This window comes from Oikopleura dioica, chromosome XSR (genome assembly GCF_907165135.1).
Source record: "Oikopleura dioica chromosome XSR, OKI2018_I68_1.0, whole genome shotgun sequence".
NCBI lineage: Eukaryota > Metazoa > Chordata > Appendicularia > Copelata > Oikopleuridae > Oikopleura > Oikopleura dioica.
The window spans coordinates 2,983,551-2,998,774 of NC_137294.1; the positions used below are offsets into that span (position 1 = coordinate 2,983,551).

The 15,224-nt window shown below is 41.5% G+C and overlaps 6 protein-coding genes across 8 annotated transcripts; 3 read left to right on the forward strand and 3 right to left on the reverse strand.

The window, feature by feature from the left end:
- Nucleotides 1-2,306: 2,306 nt before the first annotated feature.
- On the reverse strand, nucleotides 2,307-5,810 carry LOC145708055 (tolloid-like protein 1). Its single transcript, XM_081785671.1, has 7 exons — nucleotides 5,648-5,810; nucleotides 4,866-4,942; nucleotides 4,487-4,587; nucleotides 3,661-3,763; nucleotides 3,420-3,580; nucleotides 2,648-2,941; nucleotides 2,307-2,557 (listed from the first exon to the last, which is right to left on the reverse strand). The coding sequence occupies exons 1-7, from the start codon at nucleotides 5,750-5,752 to the stop codon at nucleotides 2,421-2,423; spliced, it is 978 nt and encodes a 325-aa protein (XP_081641797.1). The 5' UTR covers nucleotides 5,753-5,810; the 3' UTR covers nucleotides 2,307-2,420.
- A 400-nt stretch (nucleotides 5,811-6,210) lies between these two features.
- Nucleotides 6,211-7,355, forward strand: LOC145707593 (peroxisomal multifunctional enzyme A-like). Of its 2 annotated transcripts, none has more exons than XM_081785144.1 (3): nucleotides 6,211-6,324; nucleotides 6,690-6,820; nucleotides 7,051-7,355. In XM_081785144.1, exons 1-3 carry the CDS (start codon nucleotides 6,216-6,218, stop codon nucleotides 7,303-7,305), a joined length of 495 nt encoding a protein of 164 aa, XP_081641270.1. In that variant the 5' UTR covers nucleotides 6,211-6,215; the 3' UTR covers nucleotides 7,306-7,355. The 2 variants fall into 2 exon arrangements, with proteins under 2 accessions (XP_081641270.1, XP_081641271.1); XM_081785145.1 differs by lacking the exon at nucleotides 6,211-6,324 and adding an exon at nucleotides 6,612-6,644.
- A 487-nt stretch (nucleotides 7,356-7,842) lies between these two features.
- LOC145707254 (uncharacterized) lies at nucleotides 7,843-9,986 on the forward strand. Of its 2 annotated transcripts, none has more exons than XM_081784749.1 (10): nucleotides 7,843-8,064; nucleotides 8,125-8,328; nucleotides 8,370-8,531; nucleotides 8,601-8,660; nucleotides 8,702-8,753; nucleotides 8,799-9,104; nucleotides 9,148-9,307; nucleotides 9,383-9,440; nucleotides 9,484-9,592; nucleotides 9,633-9,986. In XM_081784749.1, the coding sequence occupies exons 1-10, from the start codon at nucleotides 7,993-7,995 to the stop codon at nucleotides 9,878-9,880; spliced, it is 1,431 nt and encodes a 476-aa protein (XP_081640875.1). In that variant the 5' UTR covers nucleotides 7,843-7,992; the 3' UTR covers nucleotides 9,881-9,986. The 2 variants fall into 2 exon arrangements, with proteins under 2 accessions (XP_081640875.1, XP_081640874.1); XM_081784748.1 differs by having other exon boundaries at nucleotides 7,844-8,064; nucleotides 8,598-8,660.
- Nucleotides 9,987-10,210: 224 nt separating this feature from the next.
- LOC145708791 (uncharacterized) lies at nucleotides 10,211-11,200 on the forward strand. Its single transcript, XM_081786490.1, has 4 exons — nucleotides 10,211-10,405; nucleotides 10,453-10,756; nucleotides 10,801-10,958; nucleotides 10,999-11,200. Exons 1-4 carry the CDS (start codon nucleotides 10,211-10,213, stop codon nucleotides 11,128-11,130), a joined length of 789 nt encoding a protein of 262 aa, XP_081642616.1. The 3' UTR covers nucleotides 11,131-11,200.
- Nucleotides 11,201-11,221: 21 nt separating this feature from the next.
- Nucleotides 11,222-13,228, reverse strand: LOC145706531 (uncharacterized). Its single transcript, XM_081783945.1, has 8 exons — nucleotides 13,104-13,228; nucleotides 12,718-13,060; nucleotides 12,456-12,666; nucleotides 12,249-12,413; nucleotides 12,024-12,206; nucleotides 11,574-11,979; nucleotides 11,454-11,525; nucleotides 11,222-11,410 (listed from the first exon to the last, which is right to left on the reverse strand). The coding sequence occupies exons 4-8, from the start codon at nucleotides 12,372-12,374 to the stop codon at nucleotides 11,349-11,351; spliced, it is 849 nt and encodes a 282-aa protein (XP_081640071.1). The 5' UTR covers nucleotides 12,375-12,413; nucleotides 12,456-12,666; nucleotides 12,718-13,060; nucleotides 13,104-13,228; the 3' UTR covers nucleotides 11,222-11,348.
- Nucleotides 13,229-13,295: 67 nt separating this feature from the next.
- Nucleotides 13,296-14,916, reverse strand: LOC145708792 (uncharacterized). Its single transcript, XM_081786491.1, has 8 exons — nucleotides 14,816-14,916; nucleotides 14,332-14,464; nucleotides 14,161-14,271; nucleotides 13,972-14,085; nucleotides 13,809-13,922; nucleotides 13,632-13,745; nucleotides 13,467-13,571; nucleotides 13,296-13,403 (listed from the first exon to the last, which is right to left on the reverse strand). Exons 2-8 carry the CDS (start codon nucleotides 14,437-14,439, stop codon nucleotides 13,296-13,298), a joined length of 774 nt encoding a protein of 257 aa, XP_081642617.1. The 5' UTR covers nucleotides 14,440-14,464; nucleotides 14,816-14,916.
- Between the last annotated feature and the right edge of the window lie 308 nt (nucleotides 14,917-15,224).

A 15,224-nucleotide genomic window follows, 5' to 3' on the forward strand; every position in this document is an offset into this window, starting at 1 on the left:
TTTTCGCAAAGTAAACATTTTGATCGCTTGATAGCCGTAAATAAGCGGATTGACGCAAGCATGCAAGTGCCCAAAAGCATGCAAAAACATGGGTAACCACTTGGGAAGCGTAATAGCAAATGCGGGCTTTATCAGATAAAGCACTCCATAGCTGTAGTAGGGCATCCAGCAGACGACAAATGAGGCCACCATGACGATGCCACTCATCATTGCTCTTTTGTTTTTATTGAAATTTGTTAACGAAATAGAGCTATATAATAAACGGTTGCTTCCTCCTTGATTTCAATCAATTCCTGTAAGAACTGGAAGAGAGACGACCCCTGACGCTTGAAGAGTTGAAATCATCTTTTCTTTTGAATTTGCGCATCGTTATACTATAAAAATAGAAGATTCCTTTGGCAACCCTTAGCGTTACCTATTTCTGATAATTATAGCCAGGTAAACACATGACACTAGAATCAGCGGGAAGATAAAGTTGAAAGAAACTATGAGTCCATGATACCAGGCGTAGTAGATCTTGCCCCTCAGAATAATCGTATTCATGCATTGCTTTGGCTTCTAATTGATACTCAAAGAGTTTCTATTTAGTTCTCTCATTCGATATTTTTCTTATCAATTCCTTTGATTCAGAAGCTTCTCCTGAGAAGTTCTCAAAGTGGCTTTCAAAAAGCTCTGTTTTGTTGAAAAGCTCGTTTTTCGCCAGGTAATCGGGAAAATCCTCCGTCTAAGTAATAGAATTTACGTAAGAAACGTCAAGTCTAGTTACGAGTTCGGGAAGAGAGATGTTTGTATCGGCAGGGATTGTAAGAGGATACTCTACTTCATCCCAGACGTACAGTTCGGGCGCGGCTGTCAGAATCGCGATGATAACGGCCATCATTCCAGTCCTCTCCGTATCGTAGCTAAAATAAATACACGATAAGCGATCCAGGGTCTAATCTAGCGGTGAGCATGATTTTACAGAATCTGCTCGCTTCAAAGCAACGTGCTGAACATCATGTTAAAGTCGATAAATTGGGCTCACCAAATCGCTGTTCGCGTGAATTTCTGCGTCGGTCGGAAGCGCGCGTACAGCCTATCCAGTGCTAAATTCAATGTAACAATTTTCAACGAACTGGCCCAGTTCAACTGGGAAAAAGTTTAGCGCTTCGAGATAAGATCCGCTGAGCGGCTCAGGGAGCGTCCACGAGGATCACTCACCAATCATAATTATGATAAGACCGTCGGCGGTCATGAACGTCGTCTTAACAAACGCCTGGATTTTGCAAGGAATTCGCCCAAACGGCCAGCTACTCTGATAATTCCAGACGGCGATGATGGGCATCACGAATGCGCTGTAGATCAGGTTGAGAATAACCATCAATCTCCTAGATGTCACCACGATACTCTACCTCAATCAAATAAATCATTGCATCGAAAGTCAAAGAAAATCGACATTTTATTTTTAGCGAAGTGATTTTCTGCTGAGTCAAGTTTTCGGCCATCTTGACTCTTTTGTTTATATTTTAACAAGAAATTACCAAAGCAAGTACTCATCTAATTAGCTAAAGAATAAAACATGTCAACCCAAAAATGAACTCGCGGTTCAATTGAATTTGCTACTGAATCAATCTTTTAAAAAATCTCGGTATTCATTCTCAGTGACTTTCCTGACCAAGGTGAATATCTTCGGTTTCGGATTTTTGAGCTTTTGCAGCTTGATCCAGACCAAGCTGAAAAATTGCGATTTCAGGCTCGAGATTTGGTGAAAACGAAATTTTCGGTTGTGTGCGAAATCAAACCTGTTTGTGATAACGGCGATTACGGCAAACACGCATACCCAGATTGTGTTTCCGATGAAAATTTCATTCGATCTTAGCTGTTCTTCTAGCGTTTCCGCGAGTTAACAATTATTATTTCTCGCTTTTTCCTGGCTGTAGAAAATTTTTGCTAATTGAGAACTCTGCCGTATGATAAATAGCTTCTCTTGCTATTTTCTCTGACTTGTTCATTTCTTCTGAAACTTCTTTCTCTGTAAATTCTCTCTTTGAATTTTGTTTTTCTTTGAGACTACGCGTTAGTAATTTGTATCTACAGAGAGATATAGGAAGAATAATGATGTATGAATTATAAACAAGTATCGAGCCAATCTGTCGATTTAATGACAGGATTCAAAAAATCCACTTACCAGAGCTACATTTCAAAAGTTCTTGAATCTTGATCTCTGATATAGTGCGTTTTCTCGCCCCAGAAGATCTTGAATCGTCCGTCAAGCTCAATTAGAAGAGTGACAGCTTCTCTTTTCAGAGTCCAAATGGCAAGGTGTCTTTAAGAGAATCGAATTTATTCACAAGTGAGGTGCAGTTGAATGAGGATCAGAATAGGCTACACTTTTCAAGGCTTAGCTTAGGGTTGAAAACTGCACAGTTAAAATAAAGCTCTTACTCGTCCGGTTGCTTTAAAGGCTCAACCTTTGCCGGCGTCTTTGTTTCGTTGTCTTCATCTTCGTCTTCGCCTTTTTGCTTCTTGGCGCAGCAGTATTTGAATGTCAGGATAATCGCCAGCAGCACACCAATACCTGCAATCATTGCGTTAGTTTCTGCGTCACAGAGATCAAAAACATTTGAATGCGAATGACTATTTCTGTAACAAAAAAAAAAGAATCTACCTATTCCAAGAATGATGGGTACGTTGGATCTTGTTGCGCTCGAAATAGTAGGCTTCCCAGATTCAGCGTCGGGCGAGCTCTCCAGTTCGAACTCGAATTTGCCGACTTGTTTGAGTCCCGGTTGCTGGAGGTTTTTGAAAGTCGGCACGCCAGTGTCAAACTGCGCGTTTTTTAACCTGGGTTGAATATTTGGATACATCCGGGCATCCTTGACGGCTTCGAATCCGACCATGAACTTTGTTCCTTCAGGAGCGATCGCCTTCGGCGCATACAGTTTGATCGTAACAAAGCGGCCTAAAAGCTCGTTTTAGAAGTCAAATTCAAGATCCTTTGGCTTTTCGAATTTTGAGGCTTCCCGTCAGCTTTGAGTCAGTTTTGTTATAAATAAAAACACCTTCATTCAGCATGAAAATGAACTTTTGTTTTATGGAAACACAAGCCTAGTTACTCCTTATTCTAATTACCGTTTTTTATCAAAGCTAGGCTTTTTCTACGTATGCCTCGCCCAAATCCAACAAAGTATTCTTGTTGCCACTAATATCCAAGTTTCTAGTACCAACACAGGCGCCAATTAACGGTTTATCCCCGCAAGAGTTTTGTTCCTATTTGATAGTAACAACTCCTAATGAGAAGCTGCTATTTTCTGCTATTATTTGTTACCATGGATTTTTAAACTCTCCTTATGTTATGACGTTTTTGCTAAATAAACCCTTGTTTTTGTATTAATGGTAGTGTTTTCTCGGCATTATTAGATAAAGCAATGAAATTATACCTGACGTAACGAAATCAGCAGGCTTCGACCTGCCGCATATCGCCGTAGAATGTGCCGTCTCCTCTAGCCCGTCGAAAATCGTAATCGAAGCTTTACCGCAGTTGTCCAAAATGAAGTCGCGCCACGTGAGTTTAATGTACGTCCCGACGGGCGAGCGAATTCTAAACAAAATTTTAAGTCGCTATTCCGTACCCACTCATTCGCATAAACACAACCTAAAGTTCGACAAAGCGAAACTTACTTCCAAGTGCAGCTTTGGGCGCCTGGATTGATGTTTGGGAAGGATTCGGAAACCAGGTTCTGGCGAAAGCCTATCTGCGCATCGATCATTTGCGGGTGGCATCCTTAATCGCGACGTTAATTTTCAACGTATATAAAACATGATATAAACCAAAGAACAGGAGCTTTCTTATCTTTCCCAAGTAAGGTTTTATCAGCCCACAAAAAGAGCACTTTCAAGAGTTTGTTCCAAGAAAAACGCGTTCTAAAGCAAATTTAGGACTCCTAAAAATCCATTTGCAGCTTTCTAAAAGCTGATAAAAATCAACGTTGATAATTTAAGGGTGCTCTTAATATGCAACTAAATCATAAGGATGTAAAAGGTAGCCTGGAGGGTTTAAATGGCAGTCGTTCGAAGAGGGTTCATGATTGCTGATAGTGCGTTTATGCATAACGAAGTTTTGTAGAACACGAAAAAGGGGTTGATTTCGGAAAAGAAGACAAGTTAGGATGGAAGGAGTGACCGATCGCGCTTATCAACGCTCGATTCAATAAACGGAAACTCGCTCGTTGAACCTTTGGCCCTCTCTTTTCGGTGAAGCTTCATCAAGACTTGTTAAAAATGCGAACTGTTACGAGAAATGGTGTCTAGAAATTCGCATAGAAGCTGTTTCTTTAGTGGGCTCCGTAGAAGCAGCGGATTAGTACGAAAGAAAAGCAGCAGCTTAAGCTTTTGCTCTCAGAGATCAGCCGCCTTCAGAGCCGGAAGATTTACTCTTCTACTAGAATTAGAAGACAGCTCGGCTCGTGTTGAATTGAGCAAACGTGATATACTTTAACTTGCTTACCTGAGATTTCCCAGCGATGTTGATCCCGATGGCGGGCAGGCTCGGCAGGTGCGTTGTTGTTTTTGTGGAAAGAGTTCTGCTTGGCGAAAAACTTCGTTTTTCTTAAAAACCCAGTCAACGAGGGAAAGAGGCTGAGAAAGCGATGATGACTGATTCGGACAGTGACCAAAACTGTAAGAAATATTTGCGGTTTTTAATCATACCGCGGAGATAACGTTCAAGATACCGAAATATTACGTTGAGGTTCATTTTTGACATAGAACGTTTTCGCTAATAGCTATTTTTATACTTTAAGTTTGCGAATTAGCAGTAATACTTAAAAATCCTCAAGTCAAGTTATTCGGGTTAGAGCGTATTGATTTAAACAAGGCGAGCTTACCGAGGTCTTCGGGGCGAATTCTGCGGTTGCTGAGGCACCTGTTCTTGAAAGCCTAAGGAACCTTGTTGCGGAATATACTTTGAAAAGGTTAACACGAGTTTTCTTTATTCGCGAATTTGGTTATTTAAGTGCGCGTACGTGTTTATCGAGAAGTACTGGCTCAGAAGCAAGATGAACGCGTAAGACTGAGTCCGAGTACCGTGTTATGCATAGAAACATGCTCAACACGTGAAAGCTTCCCTTTATTCATTTCAATTGAACAAGCGCCTTGTGTAACGAAAACGGAGCGCTCTGCTTACACTAAACATCAAGAGTTGCCATTTCCTACCTTTGATGATATCAGCTCCTTAGAAATTTAGTGCTATTATCGTTTAAAAAGGTTATTGTTTGACAAATAATCAGGAAGGCCGGATGAACTTTTACTTGAAACCTTCTTCTCCTTTTATCAAATAAGGGTATCATAACGGTAACTCTGGAAAAAAAGTCTTGTTTATACTGAAAATTAAAGATGTCTAGTCTATTTTTAAAAAGACTTTCGTAACTGTAACCATTCTAGTTGAGCTTCAACTATTGATGGCAAAATAAACGTAAGCTGAGTTCAATAAGTTTTTATGTAACTTCACTGCCCTTTAACATCCCCGTATTTTACCACATACACGGGTCAGTACAACGTAGCAGCTCGCATAACTGACGCTTCTTGGAATGTGTAATTCCGAGCGCTCAAGACCTTGATCGAACCGCAATAACTAGTAATAAAGTTTTGATTTTTTTGTTAACCAAGCCTGAGGAACTTGAGGTTGCTGCTGCTGCTGTTGGGATTGTTGAGGATATTGCTGGTATTGGTAGCCAAGAGCGAGCGGGACAAACACGGACTTTTCGAGCTTCATTCTCTGTTGAAATCTCTTTACATATGAATTGTCTGTCTACGACTGTACTTGGTAAACTTTTGAGTACGATTTTTTTGGTGCTGGTGCGCGAAGGTAGCGAAAAAAGTGCTCCCTGGCGCCTCGGGGAAACAGAGACGGGAAGGTGGGGAGGAGCTTCTCCGAATTTCGGAACGAAGACCCCCGGGGGTGCAGGCAACAGCACCAGCCTCAAAAACGTGCACGGGCGACAATTTATTCTCAAGATTAAAGAAAACCAGCCAGACTTGAGCGAAACCTTTTTAACTCGAAATAACAAACACTACACGCTAAAGTATCGAAAATACTATTCTTTGATCCTTCATTACAAGATGGCAATAAATGAATAAATTTCACAAATTCACCAATGACTAAATTACGGCTTTTTATATTTAATCAATCAAGCGTCTTTTCATGGCCGAAATAAAGAATAAATGAGGACAATGAGATGATTTTTTCAGCGCGCAGATTATTTTTGATTTTGATCCTCTTCGGCTTCCTGGTCTTTTTTCTTCTAAATTTGTCGGTCAACGCTGCTGATGACGAAAAAAGAGAAGGTAAGTTTGACAATAGTACATTTTTCTAATTAAACGATAAGTGTTTCTAATGTAATAATAATGCAAATTAACGCGAAGGGGTTTTCAACAGAGATGCTGCATAATTTCCGCATAGTTAACAAAAGTACGTGTCCAAAAATGTTCGCGCAAATGTTTACAGTCGGGATTTGTATGATTTGGATGGTGTTTTTATTTGGCGAAAGCAAAGTCCATTTGGTTAAACTTTAACCTGGAGGCGTGTGTTCCGCCGCGCCGGATTCCTAAGCATCAGTTTCTGAATAAAGAAATTGTAGAGAACATGTTTCGCTTTACTGCCCTTGGTTAGTAACATTTCCTCCTTGATTGCGGCCGAATTTGATTTTTAGCCCGCCCCGCTCTTGCCCGCGCCGTCTCTGTCAGACCTTTGAGTGTTTCTGTCCAGAACCTCCTCGGCTCCGACGCCGTCTTCGCCAAGATGGGTGACAAGATCGACGCCGCCGCCGTTGCCAAAGTCAAGGTATTCAGCAAATTTAATTAAAATCAGCTGATTTTTACCCAAAACGTCACAGACTGGACAAGAGTCTGAGCAAAATTATTTCTAATTTCAATGACGCAATGGAAAAATCTATAGATAAATGCCAAGGAATTCCTTTTCAGTCTTGAACCAGGACGCATATTTTTGATCTGAAAGCTCAAGACAATAAGAACAACAAGGACTATCTTTATGTTGTCTGAGTTTGTGTTTAGGGTGTCTTCCGATTCGACATCCAGGAGAAGAAGAAGACCGTCAAGACCTGGACTGCTGATCTTAAGAACGGTGACGGATCCTTGGTCGAAGGCGAGGGAACTAAGCCAGACGTTACTATCATCGTTTCCGACGAGGACTTTGTCAAGCTTGCTGCTGGAGAGCTCGACGCACAGAAGGCCTTCTTCTCCGGAAAGCTCAAGGTCAAGGGAAACATCATGCTTTCCCAGAAACTCGGCGCCATCCTCAAGAACTAATTTACACTGTAATTCTCACTCTGACTAAAATAAATACGAATTTAAATTTGTGTACTGTTTGTATTTACGACTAAATAACTTTAGTTCTTAAGAAATATCTATTTTTAAAAACCGTAGAAAGTTCGGACAGGTCATAAGCGCGCTTCTTCGAAAAGTCTCTAGACATATTGTTATCCTTTGGGCGCAGCGCGCGCTTCACGGCAGAGCGGAGGAGCGCAGCGAGAGAAAGAGAGAGACTGAATATCGGTTTTTTATGACCAAATTACATTCCAGAACCATTACTGTACAGCTGAACACTCACAAAATGTTTGAATTTAGGGTTAGCAGCCACTCTACTTGTCCCGGCGCTGATTTTTCCACCCTTTTTTCAAAAATTTTGCCATTTTTTCCAATTATTCTAAAATCGTTCTCTCTTTCAGACGAATTCTTGATTTTTCATCGTTTACCATGGCTGAACCGGGAAACAACGCTTCTAATTACAACGAGAACAATTTTGGGACGGCTACACACGTGTGCATGACGCATTGTCTCATAGACTTTTTTTGCGATACAGTTTGTTTGAAAACATGTTACGTAACTGTGTAACCGCCAGTAGACTACCGCAACTTTATCCAGCAGGGTGTCCCCATCGCTGGCACCAACGAAGTCATCGTGAAAAATGAGGAGTTACCTCAGCAACAAGTTCCCATGTGGGACAACGAGCAAACGGCCACGCTGACCGAGTGCAAGGAAGAACCTGAAGATGAATACATCCCACAGGTCGAGGGATGCTCCAGTAACTCTTTCGCAGCAACCGAGCCTGTGGATCATCCCTCGTAGCCGGTCAAAAATGATGGACAACAAATTGTTATCGCCGACGACGACGAGATCGCTCCCAATTACGTGCAGCCAAAGTTTCATCAGCAACAGTTTAACCAGCAACAGCAGTTCCCTCAAATGTTCTATCATATGCAAAACAACCAGACTGTCTATCAAGATCAGCAGCATCACTCTGGACAGTGGCAACAACAACAGGCTTGGCAGGCAAGCTTATTTATTCCAATTCAAATCGAACGTCCTTTTAGCAGCAAACTGGCCATCAATACCAGCAGTATTCGCCTTTTGTTAAAATGGGCCTGCAAAACAGCAATGAACAACTGTTCCAGCAGTACCATCAGGGACAAGCAACGACAACTTACAGCACAGCATCTTTCAATGCTCAGCATGGACTCAATATGCATCAGCAGGTTAAAACACTACTTTTTTTTTCTTCAAGGAGTCTCAGCAAGTCCTCTTTTCTAAATAAGATTTAGCAGGGATGCGTGCCTGTTACTAGCCTTCCAAGCTCAAACTTCATGATGAATTCGCAGACTCAGGTACCGTTCAAAAACTATTGATAAGTGTAAATTGGCTTCAGGGGCATAATTCGTCAGGCGTCCCTATCAAACAAGTCTTTACTAATTACCAAGGTAATTCTTGCTTTTCATCTGGATGATATTAATTCATCCTCCTAGGGCAGCAGCTATTCGGACAGCAGTTTAATCAAGGCACTCAACCAAGCATCGTGATTCAATCTCATCCAAATCATGAGATGTTTAGCGAGGGAACTGGCGAGGAAATGTTCACTCTCCAGCCAGCCATGCCCAATCTCAATGCTAGTTATGGAAACTTCGTTGAAGACCCCTCAAACTTGTCGAATGAAGAAACCACCACGATCAAACAAGAAGATTGTGATGATGAAGAGAACAATGATGAGCCTGCGCTTGAACTCAGCACAACATTCGAGAACACCAAAGCTATGAAAGACCACGTCTACTATCGTAAACGCCAAACTTTTATCAAAATAAGCAATCAGTTGTTTAGTTAAGGATTTAATTAACGACCTCGTGCTCCAAACGAAAATTCACGCGAAAAACTCTGGCCGCTATCGAAAAGCCTGTCAGGACCACGACGATATGCTGCCTGATGTTGCTTACGCCGAGTGCAAATCTTTATGTTACAAGACACTCCCAGAGGAATCAGAGTTAAAAGATCAAATTAATCTTATATCATTTATCCAATTATTTATATTCTATTCTAACTCGGCATAGATGGCCAGGGACCCACCAAAACTAAACGCAACTCAAATGCGCAAGCTAAACAAGGCATTCAACTCCGTAAGTTGATAAATTACGCTCGAAGAATACCACTTTCTTTCAGTTGAAGATCAAGGATAAGCCGGAGCTGCCGGAAATGAAAACTGCTCTCAAAGTTATGTGCGAAATCGGTAAAATCGATGACGGCGTGGAGCAATTGATTGAGGAATTATGTTTGTACTTCTTATAAGACTTATTGAATAGCGTTTTTAGACACACATCCAGAAGGCTTTGATGCTTACTGGAATATGCTGAACTCAGGTCAAAAGAAGTGGTTCAACAAAAACCGTAGTCTTGAAGAGAACAAGGTGGTTCCCCGCCCTTCACGTAAAATGGGTCGACCACGAACAACCCCAACCGTCCGACGTTCTCCTAGAGGCAAAAACAAAAATAATAATGCCAAGAACAAGAAGGGAGAAAAAGCTCAAGAAGATGCTAAAGCTGGTTCAAAGAAGAAGTAAAATATGAATGAGAAGGCCGTCTTTATTCTCTCCCATTTATTTTTATATTCAAACACTTTTAACTGCCACAATTATATTTTTCTATTCAAAATATATATTTAAAGTAAAGTCACTTTGTTTCTGAAAAACAAGGTTTCCCCATTGATTTCAGAAAGGCTCCCCTTTTCTTGCAGACTTCATCACAAAGAAATCAAGAGTTTTTAATGTTGATCGGTTCAAAGATGATATTCCTCTTGTCACAAGAGTCTTGTGACTTACCTTAATCCTTGAGAAAGATGCACCTGCATCTTACAGATCAAAACACGGCAAGAGGTCCATTTAATTTAAACAATGAAGCTCTCGCTTGCCCTTTTCTCCTCCGTTTTCTGTGATACTCTTCCTTACGACACGCAATGCACATCAATCGGTGGTACTTGTACTGATTACAGATATCTAACTTGCATTGCCGGATATGCAACAGGAAAGTGCAACGGCGATAACAACAGAAAATGCTGTCTGCCTTGTGATACTAGTTGTCAATTAAAGGTGACGGGAGAAATATATAACTTGAAAAGAGATAAATTGAAATCAAGGAAGAAAGCGACAGTTTGAACGACGGAAAGTGTACTTCCGCCGGCGGCGAGTGCAAGCACAACACAAACTATTGCAATGGATATTACTCGTCTGGTCTTTGCGGTGGCGGATCAGCTCGGCAATGTTGTAAAACGGGCTCAACAAACTGCGAGTTGCTCACTTATTCGAACACGTGGGTGAAAGGATACAATGGACTCACAGTCAAGATTGATCAGGGATTCAAATCCGCCATGGACACAATGAACAATTACGCGGGACAGTGCGGTGTGACTGTTTATGTTACTCATGCATTCAGAAAAGAAGGTTCATCCTTACTGTTGACGTCGTAGCGTCATTAAATAATCTAGGACAAGAGATCGGAGGTACAGTTGTGCCACCAGCAAGCCACAGCAACCATTTGACTGGCCATGCAATTGACATGAATCTGGACACTCCGAGAGGCTGGTGCAATAGCTCTTGCTTGGCTGCCGAGTCGAACACCAATGCCAAATGCTTCACTGATAAGGTACAGATGCTAGCGTAAGCGATTTACTTATTATTTTCAGATTATTGCAAACGCTGGTTTGCGGTGGGGCCAGAGTTTTAACGACCCAGTCCACATTGACGATAATCTATGGTACTCGAATTCGAACACTTGGACTGATCTTTACTACAAACATCAAAATTCTTGTTCTTAGTTTCTTCCTGCTCCTGAAATTTGAATAGAAACAGACTCGAATCGTTTTATTTCGGAGAAAGTTTCCTCGAAATAAAGACTCTTAATTTTGAGCATGAAATTTATTACGCGGCGGGATGAAATTTACGAATTAAAAAATAGAGTCTTACAGTGATAAATAAAAAATAAATGCAGTGATGTAAGAAAATAGTTAAAAAAAAAATAAAAAAGAAGAGATCTTTAGAAATCGAACAAATCGTTGTTCTTCGGAGGGTTGTTTTCTGTTTCTTCACCGATATTGACTATAAAGTGAGTTTCGTTTTGTTCACAGCTGAAATTGTTTACCTGGCTCTGGGTTCTTGTCAGGCAGCGTATTGAGCCATTCGTTGATGTCTACGTACTGCTGATCGGTGATAACTAAAGATATTCAAAGGTAACTTAAATTCTGCGCGCTCGCGATGGTACCTTCTTGCTTCAGAGGAAACTGAGGAGCAGTAGAAGTTGAGGAAGCTGGTGGGGCGTGAAAATGCGCACTTGTAGACGGAGCTTGCCAATGCGCACTTGAAGAGGGAGCTTGCCAATGTGCGCTTGAAGAGGGAGCTTGCCAATGTGCACTTGTTGATGGTGCTTCGAAATTGGGAAACTGCGGAGCAGCAAAACTGGAGGCAGCTGGTGGAGCATCAAAATGCGCGCTCGAAGACGGAGCTTCAAAATGTGCGCTCGTAGACGGAGCTTGAAAGTATGCGCCAGTAGTTGGGGCTTGATAATGCGGCGCACTTGTAGATGGAGTTTCAAAGTTTTGAAACTGTGGAACAGTGGAAGAAGTTGATGGAACCTCATTATTTGAATTGCTTTCTTCTAGTTTCACAGCCTAGATTAATAGATATTGACAAGAAGATGAATAGGCACTCTCACTTCGAAGTAAGCCGTCTGTTCGCCTCGAGAGTTCAAAATTGGCTGGACGACTGTCATTTGACCGGAGAGAAGGGGAAAGTCCGTGATTGGGACCTGAGACTGCATTCCCATTCCGGGAGTAATCGGGTGGAACTGCGGCTGGATGTTCTGGTGATCGTACTGCTGAATCTCCCATGATGGGGGCTACATTTTGTTGTTATTGATAACTCGGAAATTGATTGTTACCTGAACCCATTGCTGATTGTTCATTCCATCATGGTGGAAGTATTCTTGATTGTGAGTGGTGGACTCAGTAAGAATATATTCTTCCGCGGCTGGTGGAGCTTGAAGTTCGAATTGTCTTGTGGGCATGCGATCGGCTGGGTTTGGAGGCTGGTTCAGTTGCTTCTGCTAAAAAAGGACATCAACACTTGCATTGATTTGAATAAATACCCCGCGGAAGCTATGCTGAGCCTGGGCCTTCTCCTCCTCTGCCACCCTTCGCCTTTGTTCCCTAACTTCCTCAGCCAGTTCAATAGCCTTGGCTGAGCCGTTTCGGAGAATCCATTTGAGCAGTTCTGGTTTAGCACGCTGGAAGAAGCCGTATTGATGAAGATAGAAGGAGACGTTGTTTGGGTCACTTCCCTCCTCTTCATTGCGTTTTCTTGAGAGAAAATACGTAAGGAAGGCTTCTTTGGTTTCAGGGATAAATTACCTGAAGCCGTAGAGGTTTAATTGACGGATGAAACTAGCAAATTCTTTCGTCTGAATAGGCGCCTTCTCCGCCTTTGGCCGTTGGAGAAATCCCTCGTCGAAAGCTTCGCGCTCGATGACAAAGTATTCCCCATACTCACCCCAGTAGATGAAGGGGTACTCGCTTTCGCTGCTCACAATTTCATAGAGCTTCTGCACAAAAGGCTGGACTCCGTCAGCTGGCTTTGGCTTCTTTGGCTTTGGAGCGGCAGCTCTTGGCGCAGCGCGCTTTACAGCAGTGGTTTCTCGTCGTTTCACTGGAGCTCTTCTTGGGGAGGCGGAACACGCTTTCGGTTCCCGAGATTCTTGGGAATCGTTAACTCTGGTTTGCAAAGAACAGAGGCTTACATTAATAATCTTCTCAGACATTCGGATCTTCGCCAACGCTCGTTCCATGTGCAGTTTACACGCCAAGGTGAACCGGTCATCATCATCTAACTCGTCTTCTTCGTCGCTCGCCAAGAAAATGGTCTTTTAGGGAATCAGATATTTTTAAGAAGGCTCATTTAAAATGTGACTGTAAACGAGAATGTGCTTTCGTCAAGTCTTACCGATAAAACTATCTTCCCATTCCTCATTCACGAATTCAACGTCTGAATCAGATTCAAGATCGGACGAAGAGACGATCGACTCAGTCAGAGTCGATTCCTTCAAAAAATTAACATTTATAATTCCTAAATTCTCTTCGTTGACTTCAAAGATCGTCCTTACCTCAGAAGAAGCGGGAACTGTGTCTTTTTCAGCGTCAAAAATGATGCACGGATCGACAGAGGTTTCCATTTTTTTCGGTGGAACCTGGTCAGAAACAGTCTTTTCCTATAAAAACAAGTTAGTATCTTCAGACTCCCTTCCTTGACTTCAAAAACCCATCGCTACCTGAGGAGAAGCAGACACCTTGTCATTTTCGACGTTCTCGGGGTCGACAATGATGAATGGATCGACAGAGGTTTCCATTTTTTTCGCTGGAAGCTGTTCAGTAACAGTCTTTTCCTATAAGAAGCAATTATTATTCTCAAATTCTCTTCGTTGACCCCCTCAAAAACCCATCCTTACCTGAGGAGATGCAGGAAGTTTGTTGTTTTCAACATTTTCGGCGGAGAAAATCATGAACGGATCGACAGAAGTTTCGATGTTTTTGGATGAAAGCTGGTCAGTCACAATCGTTTCCTATAAAAACCAATTTGTATCTCCAAATTCTTTAGAAACCCATGGTTACCTGAGGAGAAGCAGGCACTTTCTCTTTATCAACGTTTTCGGCGGAAAAAATGATGAACGGGTCGACAGAGGTGTCCATTTTTTTCGATGGAAGCTGTTCAGTCACAGTCGTTTCCTTTAAAAACCAGTCAGTATCGTCAAAGTTTGAAGTTCAAACTCTTCGTTGACCCTCTCAAAAACCCACCCTTACCTGAGAAGATGAAACTTTCTCGGTTTTGACGTTTTCAGCGGAGAAAATGATGAACGGATCGACAGAGGTGTCCATTTTTTTCAATGAAAGCTGGTCAGTCACAGTCGTTTCCTATAAAAACCAGCTTGTATCTCCAACTTCTTTTCGATGACGTCAAAAAACCACCGTTACCTGGGTAGGAGCAGGCACTTCGACGTTGTCGTTTTCGATATTTTCGGTGGAGAAGATCATGAACGGGTCGGCAGAAGTTTCCATTTTTTCCGGTGAAAGATTTTCCATAATTAACTACGGTTCAGGATGCGTTCTGAAATCAAGGACTCTTTAAAAATGATCCACGGTTAGGGCTGTTAACTCATGGGCTGGCAATCGGGCTTTTTTTGCCAAAAATCTACGTTTTTTTTCACTTTGCTTCCGAATTGCCACTTTTTCGGTATTTTCCCGAATAAATCACGTTAGTTACCAGTCCTGACTGTACTTCGACATTACTGACAGCCCTGACTATCCTGAGACAAAGTTTCGAAGAAATTTTTGAAAATTTTACTTGTTGTTTAAAGCTTAATTTAATTAAATGACTCACAATGAGTAATCAACCGAGGCAGTACCTAATCACGAAAAAAGGATTATCCATATTTACGTTTTTATCTCTTCAACTTACGTTTCCAAGGTGAGAAATCGGTGTTTCCTTCAGCGTGGCTGCGGTGGAATGAGCGCATTCTGACTTTTTGAAAACAAGAAACAAAAGTTCTAGAGAACCGAATGCAGTTGCGGCGCGCGCCGCTCCAAGTCTCGGAGTCTCGGAGTCAACAATTATGAAGAAAAAAAATCAAAAAAATGGTTATTATTAACTTTTGATGAAAATTAACAATATGAGTATGATAAGTTATAAGAGATAACATCAATTAATTAAAAATTTATTAATATTGATAATTTGAATAATAATTATTAATAATTAATAAGATAATAACATATTTTTTAATAAAAATTACACATCCTAACGGGTAATTTCCTTTAAAACGGCGCCATTTTAACGGATTTATTATTCCTCAGGTCACCAAAATAACGGA